Genomic DNA, 23,702 nt, shown 5'->3' with positions numbered 1-23,702 from the left:
AGTTTGAATGGGGTTCAATGTTATGATACGGCTTGCTAGCAGACTGCTCCAGGCAACCTTGATTTTAGGAGTAGCGAACCTCGAAAAAAGACGCAGATAGGTGAAAGACGGCTGAATCTTAGAAATATAATTGGCCAGGTGAGTTTGGATGGCTGATATATGATTGTGTAGGATGACTGTGAGGAAGAGCGCTCAAGATGAGGTCTGGGCGTGTTATAAATGGGACAATGGGCTGTATGCGAAGCTTGCGTACGGTCCTCAGTGACGTTTTGAAACTGAGGAAAGGACAAGTTTTCACGGCTGCTCTCAAGCAGCATCCAGGTCAGGTTATGAACTGGCGTAGCAGCCTCAATTCATGACGTCCTCTCCGACGCCCCTTGAGGCCCGTGTCAGATCAGATCAGATCAGATCAGCGGGAAGGCCGCAGGAGCTTGGCATGCAGGAACCGGGCGCGAAGGCACGTGCAGGGCGGTGACGTTGGTGATCGTGATGGTGATCGTGATGGTGAAGCTACCTTAGTGAAGTCGACACATTGAAGCTGGTGAAATGATGCTCTCCCTTCAGCGTGCTACTCTGTAGACTCATGTGACTTACTTCAGCGCAAGAATAGACAATCACACGCCGAACGGCTGCAGAAGCGGTATAGATAAATCCCCGATCGACCGGCTGCCACTACCGCCCACTACACCTCACCGCCCTCGGCCCCTCCACAACCTTATCGCAGCCCTACCAAAGCCACACCACAACTGACAGACGTCGCCCTCCACCGGAACATGTCAGGCCCTGCAGCGCTGGTTGTCCCCGCGCTCAAGCGGCACACTGCCACCGTCATAGTCGCGCATGGCTTGGGTGACAGGTACCGTCTCCCCCATCAACATAGTTTCGTCGCGAAGAATACACTGACACTTTAACAGCGGCGCCGGCTGGTAACTCGCCCAACACACCCATACACGCCTCAGCAGCACTGATGCCAACACCACAGGATCTGGCTCGCCGAGAACTGGCGCCGGCGGAACAAGTTCGAGGAAGTCCAGTTCATCTTCCCCAATGCGCCGCAGATACCCATCACGCTGGTGCCTGCCCCTGCTCCTCGCCATGTCAAAGCGACTGCTGCTGACCCGCAACCAGAACTTTGGCATGCGCATGCCGGGGTGGTACGACATTGTAAGACCGCGCGACGCCGTCACTGCTTCCGTCCGGGCTCCTTCTCCCTTTTCCGTCCGCCCGCCGTCTGCCTGTCCCACCATCTGCCTGTGTCATACCCGTCGTCCACCCGTCATCTCGCCTTGGCCCCTCCCCGCTTAGTCTGCCCATGTCGGACAAACTGCTGACACGCCGCCAGCTGTCTCTATCAGACATAGCCCAGCGCGAAGACGAGCCTGGCATCATCCGCTCCTGCAGCTACTTCCACCAAGTCATAAACCAAGAGATGGCGAAGGGCATACCCAGCGAACGCATCGTCATCGGGGGCTTCTCGCAAGGCGGCGCCATGAGTCTCATGGCAGGGTTGACATGCCCGCACAAGCTCGGCGGCATCTTTGGCCTGTCGAGCTACCTGTTGCTGCAGGGGCGGATAAAGGTACCTAAAACCTCTCCCCCAAAAGAGACGACGAATTCAACAGGGATGGAAGCAGGGACTGGGAGATGTATGGAAGGCTGATTGATGGTTGATAGGACATGGTGCCCGCCCAAAACCCGAACAAGGACACGCCCATCTTCATGGGCCACGGCGATGCCGACCAAGTCGTTCGGTACGAGTGGGGCAAGCGCACGGCCGAGAAGCTGAAGGAGTGGGGGTGGACTGTCGATTTCAGGACATACCAGTACGTGTTGACCTCGTAGCCCGTTCACGCTCGGCGTTGCGCGCCGTACAACCGGCGGCGGTGGCCCATGATGCTGGCGCTTGTGAGATAGTGCACATTGCATCGGATCCAAGGACGACGGTCATGTGTAGACGACGGGTATGCTGACGCCAATGAAACTCGCAGTAACCTCCCGCACTCGGCTGATCCCGTGGAGATTGATCATCTGGAGCAATACCTGAATCAGCGGATACCGCCGCTCGAGAAGGAGCAGACTCTGTGACTGGAGGCTGCGGCGGAACGGAACTCAAACGGGAACTCAAGTGGTTTGCTTGCGGCACTTATCACGATGCTTTTGGTGCTTGTAGGCGCGTTGCTTGCGCGTAGAAAGCTGAAGCGACAGCAGGGGGCGCGAATGAGCTCGTAGTGCAACCAACAGGCACCCAGCGACCCGGGTCGCACGCAAATATAGACTACTTCTCCTCGACTCCTATGGTGCTTGTGACATGTCCTGCTTGGCTTTCGAGACATAAGTCTTCTGAGGCCGATCTAGAAGCATGCGAATATGCAGTAGAACGCTAAAACCGTCCATCATGACACAAAACAAAAGCTCCAGTCCCATTAAGACAGTGCTGTCCAGGGCCCAGACAAGCATTACCACGTCCGCATGCCGGTGTAAGTTGTTCGGAAGCCCTCTACACTCAATCGCCCCAAATCGCTTTCAAGAAAGTGACCGAGCTCCGGGCACTCTCCGTCGCCCCCTCCAAGTTGATCCTCCTCTTCTTCGTCCCCCTATTAAAGAGAAACATAACCGTCACAATGGTCTTGAGGACAGCCACCAGGAGCAAGCTAAACGTAGGCGAGAAGTATCGGTCTACAGCGGCACCAATGAAGCCTCCAGCTACAATGGTGAGGAAGGACAGCACCCGCCTATTGCGAGCCAGGTTCTTGCGCTTGAAGATGTTTCGGTCGACTGCGAGCATGACGAGCGCGCCTGTGATCATGGTGGTGTTGAGCTCGGGCATCTTGACACAGAGCGCTAGCGCTATCTGGCCGCCGCACCTAGAGAACGTTAGATGGTCTCAAAACAACAACAACCCGAGTGCTTACGAAAGCGCCAAAAGTGCTACGACCCCAACAGATTCGGGCCCATTGCTGCGATCGGAGCCCCAGAAGCGGAGCGCAGTCGCGCCGTACACCAGCGCCGTCTGCAGCACGTTGCTAATAATCAGCCAAACACGCCGATGCTGGCCAATGAGGTGGCCAACATGTCCGAAGATAGCGGCGCCAGCGACAAATACGCACAGCGAGGTCGCGACGTGCGGTTCAGTCTGAACCACCGCTTTGGACTCGAGCGAGGCGAGGGCGATGAGGACGGCGTTGCCGGTTTGCTTGGACACGAAGGTGCGGTACCACACGAAGGTCATGGCGTCGAGGATGCCCGTGGCGAGGGTTAGGATGAGCAGCTCGGCTTCGAGGAAGATGTCTTGTTGGACTGATTGGAAGAGGTAGGCGCGCCAGCGGCGGTGGGAGGGGAGGCGTAGCAGTTTTACGTCCGGGTCCGTAGGTAAGCGAAAGATTGGGGGAGAGGAGGGCTCGTCCTCCGAAACGGGTTCCGAAGACCCAGCCGTAGCAGGCGTGTTTGCTGGCAATGGGTTAGTGTGGTGTGGGAGACCTGCTCGGGGAGATGCATACGGCCGTCGTTGTCTTCTGCAGTGCGTCTCTTCTCGAGATCCTGCGTGAATCTCGAATCTGATAGTTGTAGCTGGGCTTCAGCCATCTCTCAGGTTTGTTGATTGACTACGCCAAAGCCCTAGAAGGGGTAGGTATATGCTATGTCGAGCTTGGCACAAGCACGTTGCGTTGTGCTAGCATAGGATGCGCACTCTGCGAAGCAACGCTTGATATAAACGGTACAAGCGAACCCAGTTAGGAGTTGAAGGAAGTGGTAGCAGCACAGGGACTGGTCTTGGAGTGCTAGAACAGTTGGTTCTTCCAAGGCGCGGACATGGCGTCGAGCAGTAAGGGCTTTATCCTAACGGTGCCTAGGTAGCAGCGGCAGACATCCCAGCCGGTCCTTAGTTGGTATCCATAGATGATTTCATCTTGCCTTTAGGATAGCCGAATGTCATGCATCGATCTGAAGAGCATGGCATCAGGGTCCCCCAACCAATGACATGCACAAGGCCGACGCCCGTTTGGGGGTCCTCATCCTGGGTTCATATCGGCTCAAATGGGAGAGATAACCGGTATGGAGTGAGGCCCTGCGCAACGGCCCAGTGAGCTTGTTGATCCTGCCGTGGTCGCATGAACGCTTTTGCATCTCCCGCGTACCAGCTTGGCGTGGCAGGAGAAAGATAACAATCGAAGAGCGTTGGGCATCCTGGGAAGGTGTATCGGAGCTTGGCGAACCGGCAGTGAGTTCAACGGCGCTGCGAGAGAAGGGAGAACGCTCCGGGCATGCGATTGAATTGCACCTTACCGTGCACCACTACGAAAGCGGAATCCGTTTTCAGTCACGAGCGTGCGTGATTGGTTTTCGTTAGCCACGTTGGCATGAGGTATCGATACAAGGATAAGCTCTTTAGGTACTCACAGCCAGGCGATGGGGGTTGACGCAATGGAGAACTAAAGAGGAGCCATTTTGCGACCGAAAAGGTTCACGGCAGTCTCCATATCCGCATGTTGGTGGGGACGTCGTTCGGTGGCCGACGCCCGTCAGACTGCCGGTGTTTACTGACTGCGTTGAATGTGGATGGCTTTCCGATGGCAGCGCAGACCCGCTTGCATTGACGGAAAGCAAATCCATCGTATGTTGGGACGGTACGTGCAAGTCTCGGTGTTCTCCAATTGACCTACCACCCACGTCGGGCAGGGAAGAGCTTGCACCGCAAAATCACTCCTCACCACCTTCTTCACCACCATCAACGCAGTTCCTTATAAGCTATTAAGGTTTAAAATGCTCTAAGATACTCTCTATGCCCTATCACACGTTTAAGCACTTTTTTAGAATTACAAATAGTGATTATATACTAAAGTTGATATTTGCGGTGCGAGTTCTTCCCTGCCCGACGTGCCACCTCATTCATCCCTTCTGCTCGAAGATGCGGTTGGCAGGTTGACTTGTTTCCCGCGTCCGTGGCTGGACGTCAAAACAAGGAGCCAGGGCTGAAGGTGAGATCACCATGGACGGCACGGGACGGCGGGGGAATCGGGACGGGAGCTACTAGTACTTACTGTACTACGTAACCATGCAGCAACCTGGCTGGAAGTCTGAGGGGTTCATCTTCAACACCAAGTAGAATATGAGTACCACGAGCCCTCCCTGGTACCGGTGTCAGCGTACCTTGATGGATGCCTACGCATCGCGGCTAGACCTCCAAAATAAAAAAAGCTTCGCAAATATGGCTCTGATTGATGCAGTGCTCGTAGCGCGCTGGCCGTTAATCGGTGTCGTGATCTTGTTGTACGCCTTTAGATTATTCAGACAGTACTACAGGCTGAGAGCCTTCAAGGGACCTTGGGGTAGCGGATTTTCCAGTCTCTGGATGCTCTATGCCGTTCGGACCAAGAGGATGCACTTGGAGTATGCCCATATCAATGAGAAATACGGTGAGCATATCCCTTTAGGAGACATTGCTGGATCCTATTATAGAAGAATGTGTTTGCTGAACCCTGAGGGGCATCTTGAGTGCACTGTTTCAGCTTCATAGCTCTCTATTCCGTAGAAGGTTCCAAATGTAACAATCTGTATTGCACTTCGTAGGCTCTCTTGCACGTATAGGAACCAACACTCTGCTCACCAGCTCCCCGGAAATGCTCTTCCGGATGAGCGCCGCACGTTCACCCTACACGAAGGGAGATTGGTACACTGGGTCAAGAATCCAGCCCGGCCGAGACAATGTCTTTAGCGGAATAGATGAAGAGCGCCACACAAGAAGAAGGGCTCAATTGGCATCAGGTGTAGGCAACAATATTCCGTGATCTTTAATCTGTAAAGTAGTGCACACTAACATTGTAGTGACTAACACAGTACTCTGGCAAAGAGAATCCTGATTTAGAACACTCAATTGACATCGAAGTCCAAAGCTTTGTCAACTTGGTTCGTAATAAATACATGTCCAGTAGGCAATCGTACAGACCGATGGATCTTGCCCGCAAAGCGCAATTCTTCACTCTCGATGTCATCACCAAAATCGCGTTTGGCGAAGCATTCGGTGACCTAGAGCATGACGAGGATATGTACAACTACATTCAAAGCACTGAGGAGATGCTTGATGTCATCATCTTCCTGGGAACAATTCCAGCTTTCAATTGGCTCATCTCGTTCGACTGGGTCGCCAAGATGGCATTCCCGTCGGGAGAGGAAGCTACAGGCGTGGGGAGATTGATCGCGTAAGCCTCTCTCTAACGATGATGGACGCGTCGGTTGCTGACAATGATTTTTCAGCATCTCACAACAGCTTATCGGGAAGCGCTTCGGACCCAAGGCGGCCTTACGCCAGGATATGATCGAGTCGTTTATCCGTCACGGCGTGAAGGAGGACGAGCTCGTCTCGGAGTCTCTCCTACAAGTCCTTGCAGGGAGTGACACCTCAGCTACAGTAATACGCGCTACGATGCTGTATTTGATAAGCCATCCGTCCACGTACCGCAAGGTTCAAGAGGAGATCGACGCCGCAGTCAGGTCTGGACGAGCATCAAGTCCAGTTATTAGAGCGTCAGAGGTACAAGAGCTTCCATACTTACATGCCGTGATAAGAGAAGGTATGAGGATTCATCCGTCGGTAATAGGAACGATACCCAAGGTGGTGCCGCCGGAAGGCGACACGGTGGAGATTGATGGTAAGCGTGTGTTCCTGCCCGGCGGCACGAATGTGGCCTATAACGCTTGGGGAGTGCATCACCGGAAGGACGTCTTTGGGGAAGATGCCGACGCCTTCCGTCCAGAGCGGTGGCTCGAGGCTAAGGGAGAGAAACTGGGCTACATGGAGAAGACGGCGGACCTAGCGTTTGGTTGGGGCAAGTACCAGTGCTTGGGGAAGAACATCGCTTGGATGGAGATAAACAAAGTATTCTTTGAGGTAACTGTATGCCCCTTCCTAGGATCTCGCGCGGGGCTTCGGCTAAAGATTTGCGACCAGCTCCTTCGCAGCTTTGACTTCGCAATCGTGGATCCAACAAAGCCTTGGAAAAGTGAGTGTTCAGGCCTATGGAAACAGTCGGAGGAGTGGGTGGAGATCACCGATCGTCTGGCATTGTGATTACTTCTGTCTAATTTGGTAAGAAGTGTGAAGACGACTCCAACCGCCGGATAGCGTATTCAGCGCAGAGCCAAGGCCACGCTGGAGTCGTAGTAACGTAGCGGCAATCACACGTATCAAACTCGACGCGACTATAACATGAGGTTTAGCGTAGAATTACTTGAACAACATTTGCGTACCCGGTCTTCCGTTCCAGATCGCCAGTGCCCTGATACATAGCTTCTTCGAAAAGATCTGAGACGTCCTGAACGCTGCAGGAGTCGTACCGGATTGATGCATGTGACATACAGTGCTACTTCAAGCCCAGACAGATCGTAAAGCCGCACGACGCTACCATTAACCCTCAGCCTCTGTGCCACCCCTCAAACAGTACCGCTTCCGCACCTCAGTGCTTCGGTTGGTCTCCTGCCTCTTTCTCTTCCTCGCCCATTCCTCTTGCCTTCTGGCCTTCACAGCTTCAGGGCTTTGGCTCTGGTCCCAACTTTGCAGCAACTTCCTCCTTGTTCGCACCGCCCATTCCCTTTTCTTCTCAGCCGTCAGACAGATCCTCTCCCTCAAAAACTCCCATTCGTTATGCGGCGTAGCTTGTCTCAGCGCCTCGCTGAAGATTACCTCGCCCACAAACGTATCCGGGTCATCACTAAGGATCACCGTCACCGCTTCAAGCGGTAGCCGCTGAAAATTGGACACGGCCCTACGAAAGGGAAGGTAGGCTTCGGGCTCAGTCATGCCTTCTTTTACAGTCCTGAGGGCGTTGAACGGTTCCGCGCAGAGTGACAGATGCAGTGTTTTGAGGTTTGGAAGAGTCGTGATCATTCTAACGGTAAGAGCACGGGTCCAGGCCGTTGCGCCTTCGCCTTGAGTGGCGTGTTCAAGATAGGATGTGTCGTCTATACGGAAAATTCGATCGCTGCGCACGAGAAGGTGGAGGGATATTGTGGCTCGGCGTTGAGCGGGGATAAGCGAGGTCAGGAAGGTAGAAAAAGTGGATGCGAGGGCGAAGGAAAAGGTATTGGTGGAGTAGGGAATCAGACGAGCTTCGTTGTATATCTGGCGGCAGACGCGGAGGAGAGCAATATCCAGCTTGTGGTGTGACGATGGTCGAGGCACCTTCTTGCTGTATCTCTGGTCCTCTGGCCAAAAGTTGGTGGAAGGAGGAAATGCCATACAGCAAGAATGCCGAATGACACATGAATCAATGTAGTGCCGGTCACCTAATCGAAAATAATTGGTAGTCCGCATCTCCCATGGCACTTCTTGTCCTGAATCAGGCTTGATACGCTCATCCAGCGATGCATCTTGGGACCGCCTGAAGGCTTCCTGCTCGGATATTTTAGCCCGGCAAACGCGGTAACTGAACTTTGTAGACTCTCTTGACGCCATTTCTGAATCTGACTCCGAGTAATCAAGATCCCAGCCCGATCCATCCTCCGAGTCGGATGCATCGCTGAAGTGGTCACCGTGTATATGCCGGCCTTCAGCTGCTACGCGTTCCTGTGGAGCTGTGATATGTAGCAGTCGGCCGCCAAGTGCATGCTCGTAGATGCAGTTCCTGATCTCTGCTGGTAGCCGCAAGAACGGCGATTTGATTGCATTTCGCTTTGAGCTATACCAAAACTGAGCTTGCTGCCCCTGCTCCAACTATGAGTGAGATGTTGCTTACATTGCCCTGGTTGCCGCTGAGGCCTTTGAGGTGCTGAGCAACGCCCCGAGTTTTCTAGGGCTGGTCTTAGCTGCGGAGACCGGTGAGGCTGGCATAACTATGAACTGCCGCCCCTGCACGAATCTCTAGATTTCCGTGTTGTGAGATCAAGCGCGTCGCCGAAGTAGCGCAGAAAGGATGTGGAGGTTATAAGAGATCTAAATGAGGTAAAGTCTTGGCATGGAGAAAGCCGCTATTGCCAAGCCGCAAGGCAATATTTAGACAACAGTCTCAAACCACACCGTTTGAAACAATGAACGATGGCGAGTAGAGCAGAATAGCTGGCTTCAATATAGCCAGTCTTGTCCGATCTAATCAGAGGAACCACTTTTCTTAGCTATCACCTCGTTGCCTGGAACATGTGCGGAGCCTTCCAACATCCCCCTCTGTTTCTGACATGTTTGAAACGCTCCTCCCAAATGCTCAGCCTCATCTCCTCAGAGTTTTGAACAACATGGCTGCAACTGTGCCTTTGCTAGCGAGTCTGTCAAATCGTCCTTAGTTCCTGTTCTTTGAACAAGTAGATGGCCCTACTTTTACTCCATTTCATAACTTCTTGTCCACGACGTGGCCACAAACCCGTACTGTCTGAACTCCCGGTTAAACACGTTGACACGCTACTCGAGGTGCTTGGAAACAGCATGCGCGATCTCGAAGCGGCGTTTCGCGCTGCGCTTCCACCCCGCTACGCATACGAGCCGCTGAAGCCAACTGAAATTCGACTTCTTCGACTGCTACCTGGCGGAGCCTTAGCGGGCGAGCTGGTGCATACGGATTTGCAAAACGCCCCTCCATATGTGGCGCTGTCGTATACGTGGGACTCCCCGCGTTTCAGTCGGCGGATACAACTACATGGCCGACTCCTTATCGGTAACCAGGAATCTGCACAGTTTTCTCCGTCATCATGGTCAGAGGCTGGCAGAGTCCAAGGAGCCGATCTGGGTGGATGCCATCTGCATTGACCAGTGCAACCTTAAAGAGAAAAACTCGCAAATTCCACTGATGAAGTCGATCTATGAGTTTGCCTGCCGGGTTGACTCTGGCTTGGTCCCTCAAGTGGCGATAGCGACCTTGCTATGAAGACTTTGCGAAGATGGAGCGCTCATCTGCTTCCTCTGGTTGAATCTTGAGGCAGACAGTTGGATGTCGCTTCGATGGAAGCAATTATCTATTCGCCTCAGCTGCTTGCTCCTCTCCAGCTTAAGCCCGGCGCCAGATACTGGACAGCCATTGAGCAGCTGTGCGCGAGACCTTGGTGGTTTCGACTTTGGATCCTTCAGGAATCTACTGTCACTGCTCCGCGGTATCTGTACTGGGGTACTTTCAGTATTGAGTTTGATGTACTTGCCTTCGCCCTGGAAGTTGCAAAACTTGTGTACGACGACCCCAGAGTTAACGCTCCGTTCAACATACAGCTACTCACCACGCAACGTCGAGAAGGCTCTCGCACTACATTGCTGGAAGTTCTAGAGAAGGTGCGTCCATGGACTTGTACGGATCCACGCGACAAAGTCTACGCCGGGCTAGGCCTTGTTGCCGGCGACACTAGTCAACACATTATCCCGGATTACACCAGGCCTGCCGAAGATGTGTACATAGATGTGGTGAAGACAGTTCTCAACAGATATCTAGAGGGCCACAGACTTGACTTTCTCGCGCATGCGGTACACCTGCAATGGCCTCACAACAAGCTCAAGAAGCTCACAGGCTCAGTATCGGTAAAGCGATTGAGTATCCCTTCATGGCTACCTGACTGGAACAGGGTCGTCATTTGTTACGCATTACCCAAGGTTTCTAGCTCCAATGGACTTGTACCAGGCACTAAACTATACAACGCAGCTGGCACATATCCCACGCAGGCTTCTCTTGTTGGAAACCAGCTGCGTGTTCTCGGACTGTCCGTTGGTGTCGTCTCCCAGATCTCCTCTTCGTGTTATCAGCACCCGTTCCCACCCGCAGAAGCATTGGCGTTTCTGAAGACGTGGGTGCCCAAGGATTCGGCACAAAACTATACAGCAGGAGGCACAATCCAACAAGCTTTCCTCTCGACTATCGTGGCCGACGTGAGACGCACAAGGGAGTGTTCCTTGTCGTGGCTATGCTTTTGATATGTATTTCTCGTCCCTTACGGCGGACGAGATCAATGCCTTGCCAAAGGAGGGCGCTATCGCATTTTCCCTCGCCCTATGTAACTTCATGATAACCCTATGGGGGCGAAGTTTGTTCTGGACTACAGAAAGATACATGGGTATTGGACCTGGAGCCATGAGACGCGGCGACAAGATTTGCGCGCTTCTCGGCGGACAGGTTCTGTATGTTCTACGAGACATCAGGAACGGACATCACGAGTTTATCGGCGAGTGCTATGTCCACGGCTTAATGGATGGGGAGGCTTTACATGGCCTTGAAGCTGGCCAGGTAAAGAGCGAGACCTTCATCATTGTGTAGTCTCCGAGGTATGACTGGAAAACTGGAGTCTCGGAGCAAAGTTTTCGTTTCCTCAGCAACTCTTAGCATTACAGTTCAAGCCGAAAGATTCCTAGGAAGTTTCCCGCAGACACAGAGAGCTTTCAGTGGAAAAGCACAAAGCACTGAAAAACGAAATTGTTCCACGCGTACCAGTATATCCATCATCAAGGAGAAAGACGGACAGCAGTTTTGCGTACGGATCTCAGCACCCTTATCCAAGCGCCACGATGTTACAAAAGGACATGCGACGCCAGTGAAGAGATCGTCGGGACAGTTTTTTAACGAAGCAGGGTATCGAGCGGAAATGTGAGTGCGTCGGTCAACCAACAAATGAAATCACCCAGCGGGACAAAGTACAAGATGTAGTAAGAGCTGCGTGGCTTAGTAAAATCTGCCACTCGGGAATGCACAGAAGATGCCGACAATAACAGCCGAGAGGAGGAAAGCGGCGAGGATAGCCTGTAGAAAGATGGTGTCCTGAATCTGCCGAAGAGCGGGCTCCTGGATCCAGACCTCGCGGTCGAAGACCTTGCGGACAATATTGCGCTTCTCGTACTTGGCAACCCACGGCTCGTCTTCCCAGCTGTTGCTCGAGCCGATGCTCTCGAAGGATTCCTTTTTCAGGTCCATCTCTTGCGGCTCGTCGTCGGTAGCGAAGAGCTCCCAAGGACGCAGATGACGATGGTGCATGCCGTGCAGAACCTGCGTTGTGTTAGGAGGCAAGCAGCGGAGAGAGTTTTTCGGCGGAGGATCTTACCACACACATGCCCTTCCAGGCAGCTACCAGAGTGGCAATACCGATGAAGAAACCGAGAAATGAGAGAATGCGCCACGGCCGGCTGGCGCTGCTGAGGGTGATGAGGACAGCGGCGATGAGACCGCCAACGATGCCGCCGACACCAAGACCACGAGCGAAGATGACTCGAGAACGGTTGCCGTTGCAAATGGTCCAGCGGATGAAGTTGGGATGCGCCTGGCAACGTAGAGACCATTCAACGGTTGAAATGACGTCGCGGAAGGCTGAAGGATGTGTCGTGTTTTCCAGGGCGTGGAGGAGCGCATTGCGCTCCCTCGCTGACAGGTTGAGCTGACGGGCACCGCCGTCAGCGATGTAAATGGTGATGATCCTGCTGATCTCCTCGCGATATGGCTGGACGGTGACTGTGCGTAAGGTCAGCCAGCAGGTCTTTTGCGGGGTTTCTGAGAACTTCTACTGACATGGTTGCCATTTCAGACCAGCGTCCTCGAACGCACCCTCCGCCTTTTTGGTGAAGCCGGTCTTCCCAGTTGACCAATCTGTGTGTGAATCGTTGTTTGAGCCAGCGGAACCGATATCACGCCTCGAGTCGTCCGATGGCGTCCTCGGAGGGGTGTAGAATGGATTTGTCTTTTCTGAGTCCGTGATCTTCGGCGTGCTGTCGAAATCCGTGCCTTTGAACGCGGCGGCGGCAGCAGGGCTGACCTTAACCGGCTTGGTCGTTGTCTGAGCTGCTAATGCCTCCGCCTCGGCCTGGGCTACCGTCCACTCCGGCGACAAGGTTCTTTCACTTCCAGGTAGCGCGTCGAACCGCTGGCAGTAGTCTTGATACCAGAGGAAGAACTGGAGGTTCTCTGCAGCGTGCTCTATGTACTTGAGGTAATTGATGAAGTCCCGGACAGTGCAGGGCTATTGACAAGTTCGTTAGCCGCTGATGCTTCACCAAATGGATCCAAGACTGATAGACAAGTAGACAAAGAGCCTTGCAAGTGGTACAACAGCGTGTAACAGTGGAAGAGTGCATATTTACCGGGCACACGCCGCCGGCGAGGATTCTATCGAAGGACAGCGCATCGGGTATGCCGTGCGACATTCCAGAGCTGGACGAAGTTATCGAGTGATCGATTGACTTCTGCTTTTCCTCCCCACTGATCGAATCACGCGATGGTGGGGGAACATGAGCAGGCCGCCGATAGGTGAGGCCGTAGACCATCTTGGCGGCTGACAATAATATGCAACTGCAAAGCTTGGGTTGGACGGGTTCGCAGTGATAGAGAGGTGCGTTGAGCAACCGGCTAGTTCACGGTAGAAAAGTGGAAGACAAAGTGCAGCGAGTGAAGGAAGAGGAGATGGGTGGTGAAGGAAGATCCGCGTGCAAAACGTGGAGGAGCTGAGGTAGAAATAAATGTGGTCCTGCAGCGGGAGACTGTCGAAGCAGTAGCCTATCTTGGTTTGATCGGTGATTCTACCGACGTGGATTGGCAGTGGGACGCCACGAACTGGGCTAGAGGGACAGTCCGAGGTCGTGGCTGAACGTTGGCGGGAGGAGAATATCTACTAGCTCTACTGCTGCACGAGTATGCCAATTCACGCGCAGCATAGCCCAGGCTCACACTCGATATCAGTGATGTCTCCTCAGAAACTGGACATACTCGGCGCCCACCATGAGGTGAGCCTACGCTTTGGGTCTGCGCTCTACAAAGTCCAGCGCTGGAGCCGACAGGAGTCGTGTACTGCACAGAGACGTAAACCGACAGGCACTGTCTGCCACAAACGTAATGTGACAGCTGTTTCCAAATCCTTGGGAACGCAGAACCTGGGAGTCAGGGGGGCGCGATAGGGCTTGCTGCTGCAGAACACGGAGACCCTGTCCCGCATCTCACGAGCCACGGTTCGAACACGGCTCTGATTGGCAACATCCTGGGATTTTCAGCTGACGACACCCGCCTGATCCCTGATAGCCGCTGCGGCATCTCCACATCCTTGAGCAGCTCGAGCAGAGCTGATGCTGCACAATTTCAGGGCTTCGAATTAGCTGTTTCAGTGATACTCGAGTAAATCGCTGCTCGTCAAGTGCAACGATAACCGCGATGCTACTGAGTTTTCGATCCACAGCTGCCGTCCGCAACGGTACGCTAATTACCTGTCAGGCTTTGCCAGACTCGCCGAGACCAGTCGTTGTACCGTAGAATGCCTTAAGGCGCGGCCTGCAATTCCACCGTGGCTCGACCTTGGTTCTCTGGAGACGCACATGTGTTCCGTTGAGAGACATGCAGTGGCTGCCAGATGTTAGCAAAGATCATACAGACCAACCAGTTCGCCTTGTAGCGACTATGGCCCATCGTCCGAGCTACCTACTGCATTAGGAAGCTCGCTCGCATGACGTTGTCAAAAGGACGCCGCTGTTTCTCAAAGCGGTCCGGCAAGGGGCAGGCATGGATGCTGCATCTGCAAGTTCATGGTGTTTGCGAAGCTGATTCCCGTCCGCCCAAAGCTCTTCAGCTGCTCTCAGCTCAGCTCTTTCGTATCCGAGTACCGATAACAATGTGATTCGTGCTATGTGCAACGCATGGAGCTTGCATGGACTGCACGTTGCGCCCGTGGATCTCCGCTTATGCCAAGTCGGAGAGACCAAGCCATCGACCCATACGCATCCGGCCAAGCGCAGAATCCTCTGAGGCTCTAGTTGCAGACTAAGCAAATGCTTCAGCATCCGTAGATTTGCTGGTGTTGGATAAGATGTGGAACCATGCCTCATGGCTTGCTCGTAGCCGCTCTCCGTAAGTAGTCGTGGAGGCTATCTCGAGAGGCCATCTCGAGTGGCATCAGAAGCTCGATATCCCAAAACATTTTCCGTGACTTGTTGTCCCAAGAAGCTCCTCGCTTAAGCACGATATGCTAATCCCAGGTGATCGGCGTGCCAAGGATTTTTCAGACAGCCACGCAGCAGCAGAAAGCTGCAGCTTTTGGAAGAGATGCTGCGCTGTCCCGCTTCGAGCAGGTCCGCCGACGTGATACGCGCATCTTCCTGCACAGTCAAGGATGCAGCCATCAGCCCTCCATCCCTGCTTCGCTGCTGCAATGAATTCAAATTCTGCTCCACCCCGGCGCCACGGGAGACGCCGTCGATATCACAGGGCTTGACAGCCCGCGAGCTCGGATTGGCTTGTCGGGTGGCCCTGGCAATCACCCACAACTCTGTTGTTCCTGCGGTTGGAGCTTGCGCTCGCTTATCTTGCTTCGGCATCGGGTTCTCCTGAGGTTGTTTCTTCGGCCAGCTATGGTCGTGGTCCCGGTCTCCAATAGCATTCACGCAGCAGTGGATGCCGAACCGACTGAGCAAGCTGCTTTTCAGGCTTAGCAACAGTCCTCCAGACGCCGAGCTGTGGAGCCTCTCCTTTCTTTCCCTTCTTCTCAATAGCCTCGTGTCTTGACAAACGAGAACAGCATATGCTACGATACCGCTTCTTCGGCGTTCTGAAGTAACCCAAGGAGTACCTGCTAATGTACCCCTCCCGTTTGGCAGAGCAGCCTTACTTGTCTCAATTAGCAAGGGGTATTTGGAAGCCAGATATGCTTATTAACAGCACGGGTTACAGAGCGATCTCTTGAAGCACCAATCGAAACACAGCACACAGCTCGGCCGGAGTGCAATTTGGGTGCACAGGATGTTCCTTGCTGTTTTGTCTATCGTGTGAAGCGAGTCATTTAGGGGTATTGCGTCTTCGGCAGCTGCCGACACCGCCGGTGCTCGGAATAGTTAGCTAAGCCCCCTTAACTTACTTGAGGTCCACCTCGGGAGTCGGTTCGCGGTTCGCGGCTCACATTGTTGTTGAGGACTTCGGACGACGCTCTCCACAAGTAAAGGCGACGCGTTCTGTAACGACTAAAAGGACTAGCCACTGTTCTCTTCAACGCATCTCCTTCCGTAGAGCGTTTCGAATTGATACCAAGCGGAGATCCCCCCAACAGCCGTTGTGGTTAGTGCTCAGGCACCTTTTCATTGAGTTCAACTTCATCCGCTTCATATCGTCCGTGCATGCCTCTTCCAAATTCTCCTCCCGTCGCCTCACGCACTAGGGAACGGAAGATAGCACGGGGCTTCGAGGCCTGTGTGTTCCTCCCATGCAATCTCCACCACGCCTTCGTCCACCAACAGAGTGACACACTCTCGGAGAGGTCGTTGAGACAATTGTCAGCTGGTCTTTCAATTAATATGACCGCACAGTCGCTCTACTCCATGGAGGAACGCAAGACTTGAAGCTGTGCCGCGTGAGCCACTGAACGGTAGTAATACGAGCTGAATCAACTTGATTCTCCCTTTCGAGCTGTGTGCTTACAATAGTTCCGTTTGTCTCAGCCCTTTTCTTGGTCGTTGCTCTCGTTCCAATTGTTGACCTGGGACTTTGCAACTCCGGAGCTCTATGTAAGGCTCCAAGCGCAGATAAGGAACTGGATCAAAAGAGTCTCGAATGGTCTCCCACGTGGACTCATGATACGCCGTTCATTCAGATCGTCGGGTCAATGGTATTTTCGTTCGATCGTGCTGTACCTATGCTCGCATTTTGCTCTCCCATTTCATTCTATCTCCTACGTCCCTTAGTGATCACCACTTATTTTCCGTCTCGTATGCCGCTCATGGCTTCCAGTCGCAACCGGTGTTGTCATTCTGCACCTTTTCCCAAGACTACTGGGCAAGCCGCACAGGAGCGAGAAGGCGGCTCTTCCAGTAGTGGTACGAAAGTCCGACGATCTTCAAGCTTGGATCTGAGCCATGACAGCCGATTCCCACAAAGGTGCTTACGCGTTCTACGATCACTTCCAAATCGCATCTTAGTCGAGTTCACGTTATACTCAGCTCCTCGCTGAGTGGCTTGCGGCGCTCTGCTGCTGCAACGCACTGCCGCATAGGAGATGTAGCACCCAAAACATCTATGTCCTTCGTGCTGCACTTTTCCCAAAGCAGGCGTAACGGGTGCCCCGGCACCAGAATACGATCCTGATGATAGTCGCCAGGCCGCTCTTGAACAAGAGGCCGAGGAGATCAAGATTGATTTCCTGTGGAACGTCCCCTTATCCAGCACTACTGTCACACCCAATGTCATCAAGCTCTCGAGAGCGAATGCACCAACCCCTCCGCCCAGCCACACGTCCTGAACTAACCACAACGGAGCGAGAACGGCGTATCCCCCCAAACACAACCCTCGTCGAGAGCACTGAGCCAGAAATCAAAAGTCTCCCATCCAGCCCTCCCATCCGACCGCTTCGCCCAGCGAGGCCTCCAGTATAACAATCCAGCAGCGCTCCACCGCCTTGACGGCTATCGCTCTCCCCCTCACCCATCCCCTCAACCTCCACCAAGCCGCACGGGTCCGCACGTCCCGAGTCCCATGGCCGTGTTCTGCGATGCAGATGCCGCCAGCGCGCCAAGCGCTCAACGAGGCGACGCTCATCCGGCAGGACCCAGGAACCCCGCCTCTCAAGCGGTGCTCTGACGTTCAGACAGCTGTGAATCCCCCCAACGCGACCGCTCTACAGTCAACTGCAGAACCGCCCCGCGCGACGTCTCCCCCCCTGCTCTTGCCTGACCGCCAGCCGGGGCCGCGGTCCTGTCGGCGCAGCATCGCCGCCATGGCTTTCGGGATTTACGGATACTGTGGAAGGCGGGCGTACTTATTCCTCCTTGAGCCGTTGTGAGTCAAGCTTCCGACAACGGCTCTATTCTCCGCATGGAGAGCCGTAGCACATGGGGTGTGCGACATTTCTCTCCTGCGCCCTCTTAGTCCTGATATTGGAGAGTGGGCATTGGAGGGTGGACGCCGTTGGCGCAGTGGTGGGGTCCTCGAGGCATTTCGTGGCTGTGCTTTGTATTACTGGGGCACTGAATCTGGGATCAAGGGAGCAAGCACCACATCTGAAAGCATGCGCCTTGGGGAGTGTCTGTCTCTTGACCTTCGAATTTATCCGGTTATCGCTGGTTAGCTGGTAATGGTTCCCATCGCGGCACATTCAAGAGTGAGAGGAACTGTTCATTACAGATGTCCCATAAGCTAAAAGTCTTTATGGACTCCCTTTTTGTCGCGTCTACCTGCTATCGCTGAAACCACTAAACGAACTTCCAAGTTTCCGTCGCTCTACCAAAACAAATCCATCTGTAAACACTATAAGCGCTACAAATGCCTCAATATCATGAGCCCTCCTTTCCATAACCCCCTTACAAGCCCCGAACGCCGCACCCAACCCACCTTATCAAGGCCCTCACAGCCCAAAAGCTTCACAATGCAAATAAATCCCCTGCGCCCCCGTCCCCTTATGCACAGCCCTCTCATCGCTCAACGCAACCACGCTCCTCCTAACACCATCCACCAGCCCATGGGGTCCACAGACCACGACGGCCGACTCGCCGAGCGCCTGCTCGAGGGCCTTGCGGACGATGTTGCGGGGCTGGGGCCGTCCGCTCAGGACCGTGATGGCGGGGTCCAAGAACGGTTTCGATGAGGACGTTAGGGTAGCGGATGTGGAGGACGAGGACGCTGTGGATTCTGGTTTAGCTTGTGGAGCCGTTGGAGCTGGGGAGGAGGATCCGCAGTCGCAGGTGCAGATGGAGTCGGCGGCGGCGATGGCGACGTCCTCGGAGTCGATGGTCGTGATGCAGCAGCATGTGCCGTCGGGTCCGCAGGCCTTGGAAGCCTGGCTCTCGGCGCGCGGATCGATTTCGCGGACCTCGTGCGCTTGCTCGGTGTCTTTCTTCCGCAGCGAGCCCTTCTCGTCCAGCTCTCCGGCTTCGGAATCTTCCACACGACCCCGGGTCGCTTGCGCCGGAGACGGCTCAGACGCCGTCAAGAGCGATTTGTGCTCCTCGGCGAACGACTCGTCGCACGTGACGTAGATGCTCATGCTGATTTCGACGTCCCTCCCGGCGCTCTGCAGGAGCCGCACCGCCTCCATTGCCTCGGACAGCTGCGCCGCAAACCAGCTGAGCTGGCCCTTTGACTTGACGACCCAGACGAAGCGGATGCGGCGGGTGACCGCCACGGCGGTGCACCATCTCCTGACAAGGTCACGGAACAGGGGGACCGTGAAGCTCGCGCCGCTACTGCCAGCGAAGAGGACGACGCTGTCGAACTGTTCGAGCGGGCGGATGCGGCCGTAGGGTCCTTCGATTGCGACGGTTTTGGCGCGGAGAACAACCTGGGACGCAGCGGTGGGGAGGATGTGGTTCTTCTCGGCGTGCTTGAAGATGCGGCGGGTGCCGCCTTTGCCTGCTTTGACTATGAACTCCATCTTCCCGTCCGAGGGTATGGAGGCGATTGTAAAGGGGTGGCTCTGCAGCGGTACGACGGAATGGCAGGAGAGGAAGACGTGCTGGCCGGCGGACCAGCTGATGGGCGGATTGGCGATGGAGATGCGCGTGGTGTCGTGCGGTAGGGGCGCGAAGTCGGCTTTGCAGGCCCAGAGGCCTGAGATTTGTCCCTGCTTGCGCTGCTTCGGGTGGAATATGGAGAGGTTGGTATAGATGACGTACAGAGCCCGGACAAGGCGGTCGAAAACAAAGATGCCGACGGGTATCCAGATCCAGATGTGCACTTCTGCGGGTGTGTGGGAGTAGACGAAGTACATGAATACGACGAAGGAGGCGAGGTGCTGCAGCACGAAGAACTCGTAGTTCCAGCCGCGGATCGGCAGCGAGGAACTGAACACGATCCACACGAGGATAGCCCATGTGATGACACCTGTCTGTGTAAGATGGTCCGTTCGGATCTTCTTCAGGGCGAAGTCCCCGTACGGCGCCCAGGCCGCGATCCAGTAACCCCCGTGTATAGTAGCGGTCAGCAAGAGACAGCGAGACGTCCAGCGATGTAGCCAGTTGAGTCGCTCATAGCTCGTTCCGGTCAGCCAACCGATGATGTTCTTCTTCCCGGCCAGCAAGAATATCAGAGGGAGCTGTGCTATGCAGACAAATCCCGTCCGATACCCTATATCTTCGTATGACCATCGGTCTTTGGTATCAAGCCCATAGAAGCATAAGACGATCAGGAGGACCAGGTTTGCCAACACCAGGGTTGTCCTCCCTACCCCTGGCACTGGTATTGTGCGCCGTCGAATTGAGAGCGGCGCAAAAGAGGCATTGGCGAACTCGCGCGTTATGGCAGTGATGGTGGCATTGAACCTGAGTAGGAGTGACTTTGGCTTCGCGGGCAAGGGAAGTCTGCGTCTCGCCGAGTAAAGTCTGTGTCGTCATGTCAGCTGCGTATCGCGGATTCGTAGTACTGTGCCCTGCCTCTGATAATATATCGCGTATTCTATTAGATTCACCGCCGCTGCTGCTGCTATGCCCGCACCAACGAAAGCCCAATACAACTCCTGTATCTCAAAGTTCGTGGGCACGCCGCTACCTGTAGACACGGAACCCTGCCCCGAGCTCATGCTGGAGTGGTCGTGAGACATGCTGACGGTGTCCGCTCAGGCGCGGAGTCGCAAGCGGTTGGAAGGGGAAAGTGATGAAGGGCACGAGGTAAGCGCTATCTCATGGCCGAGGAGCAGTCTTCTTCTCGATGCTTGATCGGAAGTGTCACAGATGACAGGACAGGTAGACGCTCAGAAGGACAGTGGTAGCAGTGTGGAAGAGCGAATGTATGAAGGTTGTCTACCAAGATGCAAATTGAACGTGCATGCCACCAGAGTGGAGAATTGGCGGACGCCACAGCCTTACCTTGTCACGGAGGCTACGGCATGGCGGCGATATCATCACTGGGAGCGACTTTGACTCGACTCGACTCGACTCGACTCGACTCTGCCGACTCCAGACGCGGCCGTCCGTCGGGTGGGCTCGTCTCTTGCTCTCTTTGTCCGAAGTCTGCAATTGCTGATCTGGAGTTGCGCCATTGCGCCAATCAGAACCCCGCCAAGCCAGTCCCCAGCCAATGGAAACGTGCTCAATCGACCGCATCAACCTTAATGCAGCTTCAACGGCGAAGGCGAACAGAACCCACAACCAGCCATGGATGAGAGGGAAACGGCTGCCGCTATGCGCGTAAGAGACTGCACGCGCAGGCAGATCGTGGCCTCCGCCATCTTTCCATCCTCCACCGTCCTCGACCCGACTCGCAATCTGGATCCCTGATCGCGAAAGTGCTTCATACGTCTCAAACGGCCTCTTTACCGCTCACTGCGCTTCGACACTGCCTGCCCCCACCGACAACTCATCGCTCCGCTCGCTACAAGTAAGAGGGACCTGTCAGTATTCGGGAAACTGCCTGGGTGCCTACATTCAGGGACTTCCACGCCGTTATCCACGAGCAAAAACCTACAGCTGCGACACACCATGTCGCACCCCCACTCCTCAAGCACGACGACCATGGACGCCGCCGACATGCGCATGGTCTTCTTCAACGCCGCAAACACCCCCCTCTTCTCCACGCAATGGACACCCACAACAACTGGCCAATACGCCGGCACCTGCATCTTCCTCATCATCCTCTCGGTCGTCTACCGCGCCTCCTTTGCGGTGAAACATCTGCTCGAGAAGCGGTGGTCAGAGCAGGCGTATAGAAGGCGATATGTGGTTGTCGCGGACAAGATGCCGGAAGCGGAGAGGGTGCGCACGAGCGACGACAGTAAGCTGGCGGTGCTGAGTGCGAATGGCGTCGAGGAGAATGTAAGGATGGTGCATGCGCCGGTTCACGCTGTGCAGCCGTGGCGGTTCAGCGTCGATCTGCCGAGGGCGCTGCTGGTTACGGTGATGGTTGGCGTTGGGTATTTGCTGTAAGTGTCCCTTAGGAAGTTCGCCAGGGGTGCGATGCTGATTCTCTCGCAGCATGCTGGCAGTCATGACGCTCAATGTGGGCTACTTCCTGTCGGTCCTGGCAGGCACTTTCGTTGGAGAACTCGCCGTGGGTAGGTACATCCAGGTGTTGTCGGAGCACCATTGATCGACTCGATTTGCATCACGTCTCACGACAGCATATTGCACGGCGTTCAGGGCATTTACAGACATATCTATCGATGCATTACTACCGGCGCGCACGCGCGGCCGGCTTGGGTTGTAGAAATGGGAATTGGGCCGCAGCTTATGTCTGCGCTGCAAAACGGGCCGATGGAGCGACTGAGCACCAGTTCTCCACCAATACATACTTTAGAAGCGCAAAGCTCAAATAAAGAAGCCATTTAACGAAAAGTTGTTTCATCAAGTGATATCAGATTGCGGCTTAACTCGCCGGCCCTGCCAAGCGAGATCCCCGCCTCCGCCAAGGCCCCGCCCCTGGAAACTTGCTCATTCCCGCGCGCTCAGATGCGTCATGCATCCGCGAGAAATGGAACAACCGGCGCATTGGCGTGCGACGCTTCCTCGACAGCGGTCATGGATGCAGTGGCTGCAGCGAAGCCGCCCACCCTCGGCCATGGAATGATGAATAAGCACGCCCGCTGCCAGCTCGCTGTGTGCCGAACTTCGTCTTGAGATCGTCTTTCCTGAACCTCCGTCAACCCCCAAACAACTTGGAACCTTTCACATCGCACCTCTATTTACTCAATTACCTGATCTACATCTCAATCGTCCTACCACACACCCACAACCACCACAACAATGCTCACCCACCTCACCCTCCCCGCCGCCCTCCTCGCCCTCCTCCCCCTCGCCTCCGCCCACTTCGAGCTCGTCTACCCGCCCGCGCGCGGCTTCGACGACAGCCGCGCCGGCGAGTTCCCCTGCGGCGGCTTCAACACGCCCAGCGCGACGCGCACGCCCTGGCCGCTATCCGGCGGGCCCATCCAGCTCGAGATGGGGCACACGGAAGCGCGCGTGCAGGTGCTGCTAGCGCTGGGCGACGAGCCTGGTGAGAATTTTAATATCGTGCTGGTGCCGACGGTGCAGGAGCGCGGGCCGGAGGACTTTTGCTTTGGCATGGTGATGATTCCTGAGGGGGTTAATGTTACGGAGGGGACGAGGGCGACGGTGCAGGTTGTTACCAATGGGGATCCTGCGGGGGGGCTGTATCAGGTACGTTCGGGGCCCTTCTTCACCTTTTTTGCCCGCTCTCCATCCGCTCTCCTCTGCATCCTATCCAGCAGAAAACGGATAGAAGACGGTAGCTGACGGAACATAGTGCGCGGACATCACCTTCACAGCCCAGCCGCTCAGCCAGCAGCAGTACAGCGAAAACTGCAGGAACAGCTCCGGCGTCACGGTCGAGGCTCTGCAGAACGCGGGCAGCCCGAACGAGACGTCCTCGAATACTGCGGCTCCGTCGGGCTCCGCATCTGGGTCGCAGAGCAGTGCAGCTGCCTCTGCCTCTGCCACCGCGGCTTCGAGCGCTTTAGCTGCGCCGAGGGCGACGCTGGCGGCGTGGGCTATGGGCGCTGTTGGTGTCATTGGTGGGTTGGCTGCTTTGTAGGAGGGAGTAGGTGGAAGGGGGGAGAGGTTGCTCTGGATTTTCGAGGCAGGCTGAAAGCTAGAAAACTTCTGTTCTGCCAAAAGCACAACCAGATTGTCCTGGAAGAGGTAGACGCAAGCTGCGAAAAGTATCCTGCTTAAAGCCTATTTCCACGATTGTGAACTCGCCGGTAGGCTACTACCGTCTCACTCAGGCTCAACACTGGAACACCCTGAAGTGTGCGTTGCAGTCAGAAACTCCTTGTAGGATGAACGCCGCATCGAGGCTCATTGTGCTCCCGGGTGACGCCTTTATGGCATGTGGATAGAGTTTGGC

The 23,702-nt window shown here is 55.0% G+C and overlaps 9 protein-coding genes across 9 annotated transcripts; 5 read left to right on the top strand and 4 right to left on the bottom strand.

The window, feature by feature from the left end:
* Window positions 1-773: 773 nt before the first annotated feature.
* On the top strand, window positions 774-1,842 carry W97_05517 (uncharacterized protein; the record flags this gene model as incomplete). The annotated part of the gene is made up of 6 exons (XM_007783547.1): window positions 774-856; window positions 915-926; window positions 983-1,073; window positions 1,129-1,164; window positions 1,343-1,579; window positions 1,675-1,842. The coding sequence occupies 6 exons, from the start codon at window positions 774-776 to the stop codon at window positions 1,840-1,842; spliced, it is 627 nt and encodes a 208-aa protein (XP_007781737.1).
* A 661-nt stretch (window positions 1,843-2,503) lies between these two features.
* Window positions 2,504-3,582, bottom strand: W97_05516 (uncharacterized protein; the record flags this gene model as incomplete). The annotated part of the gene is made up of 3 exons (XM_007783546.1): window positions 2,504-2,864; window positions 2,913-3,447; window positions 3,498-3,582. 3 exons carry the CDS (start codon window positions 3,580-3,582, stop codon window positions 2,504-2,506), a joined length of 981 nt encoding a protein of 326 aa, XP_007781736.1.
* A 2,364-nt stretch (window positions 3,583-5,946) lies between these two features.
* Window positions 5,947-7,066, top strand: W97_05515 (uncharacterized protein; the record flags this gene model as incomplete). Its single annotated transcript, XM_007783545.1, has 3 exons — window positions 5,947-6,197; window positions 6,253-6,886; window positions 6,947-7,066. The coding sequence occupies 3 exons, from the start codon at window positions 5,947-5,949 to the stop codon at window positions 7,064-7,066; spliced, it is 1,005 nt and encodes a 334-aa protein (XP_007781735.1).
* A 336-nt stretch (window positions 7,067-7,402) lies between these two features.
* On the bottom strand, window positions 7,403-7,882 carry W97_05514 (uncharacterized protein; the record flags this gene model as incomplete). The annotated part of the gene is made up of 1 exon (XM_007783544.1): window positions 7,403-7,882. One exon carries the CDS (start codon window positions 7,880-7,882, stop codon window positions 7,403-7,405), a length of 480 nt encoding a protein of 159 aa, XP_007781734.1.
* Window positions 7,883-9,922: 2,040 nt separating this feature from the next.
* Window positions 9,923-10,876, top strand: W97_05513 (uncharacterized protein; the record flags this gene model as incomplete). The annotated part of the gene is made up of 1 exon (XM_007783543.1): window positions 9,923-10,876. The coding sequence occupies one exon, from the start codon at window positions 9,923-9,925 to the stop codon at window positions 10,874-10,876; it is 954 nt and encodes a 317-aa protein (XP_007781733.1).
* Window positions 10,877-11,618: 742 nt separating this feature from the next.
* On the bottom strand, window positions 11,619-13,207 carry W97_05512 (uncharacterized protein; the record flags this gene model as incomplete). Its single annotated transcript, XM_007783542.1, has 4 exons — window positions 11,619-11,939; window positions 11,995-12,398; window positions 12,456-12,903; window positions 13,025-13,207. The coding sequence occupies 4 exons, from the start codon at window positions 13,205-13,207 to the stop codon at window positions 11,619-11,621; spliced, it is 1,356 nt and encodes a 451-aa protein (XP_007781732.1).
* A 5,045-nt stretch (window positions 13,208-18,252) lies between these two features.
* On the bottom strand, window positions 18,253-20,442 carry W97_05511 (uncharacterized protein; the record flags this gene model as incomplete). Its single annotated transcript, XM_007783541.1, has 2 exons — window positions 18,253-20,224; window positions 20,354-20,442. 2 exons carry the CDS (start codon window positions 20,440-20,442, stop codon window positions 18,253-18,255), a joined length of 2,061 nt encoding a protein of 686 aa, XP_007781731.1.
* An 877-nt stretch (window positions 20,443-21,319) lies between these two features.
* Window positions 21,320-21,926, top strand: W97_05510 (uncharacterized protein; the record flags this gene model as incomplete). Its single annotated transcript, XM_007783540.1, has 2 exons — window positions 21,320-21,759; window positions 21,812-21,926. 2 exons carry the CDS (start codon window positions 21,320-21,322, stop codon window positions 21,924-21,926), a joined length of 555 nt encoding a protein of 184 aa, XP_007781730.1.
* A 653-nt stretch (window positions 21,927-22,579) lies between these two features.
* Window positions 22,580-23,387, top strand: W97_05509 (uncharacterized protein; the record flags this gene model as incomplete). The annotated part of the gene is made up of 2 exons (XM_007783539.1): window positions 22,580-22,993; window positions 23,100-23,387. 2 exons carry the CDS (start codon window positions 22,580-22,582, stop codon window positions 23,385-23,387), a joined length of 702 nt encoding a protein of 233 aa, XP_007781729.1.
* Window positions 23,388-23,702: the final 315 nt, after the last annotated feature.

This window comes from Coniosporium apollinis (genome assembly GCF_000281105.1).
Source record: "Coniosporium apollinis CBS 100218 chromosome Unknown supercont1.27, whole genome shotgun sequence".
Lineage (NCBI taxonomy): Eukaryota > Fungi > Ascomycota > Dothideomycetes > Coniosporium > Coniosporium apollinis.
This window is presented reverse-complemented; position numbering and strand designations above follow the sequence as displayed.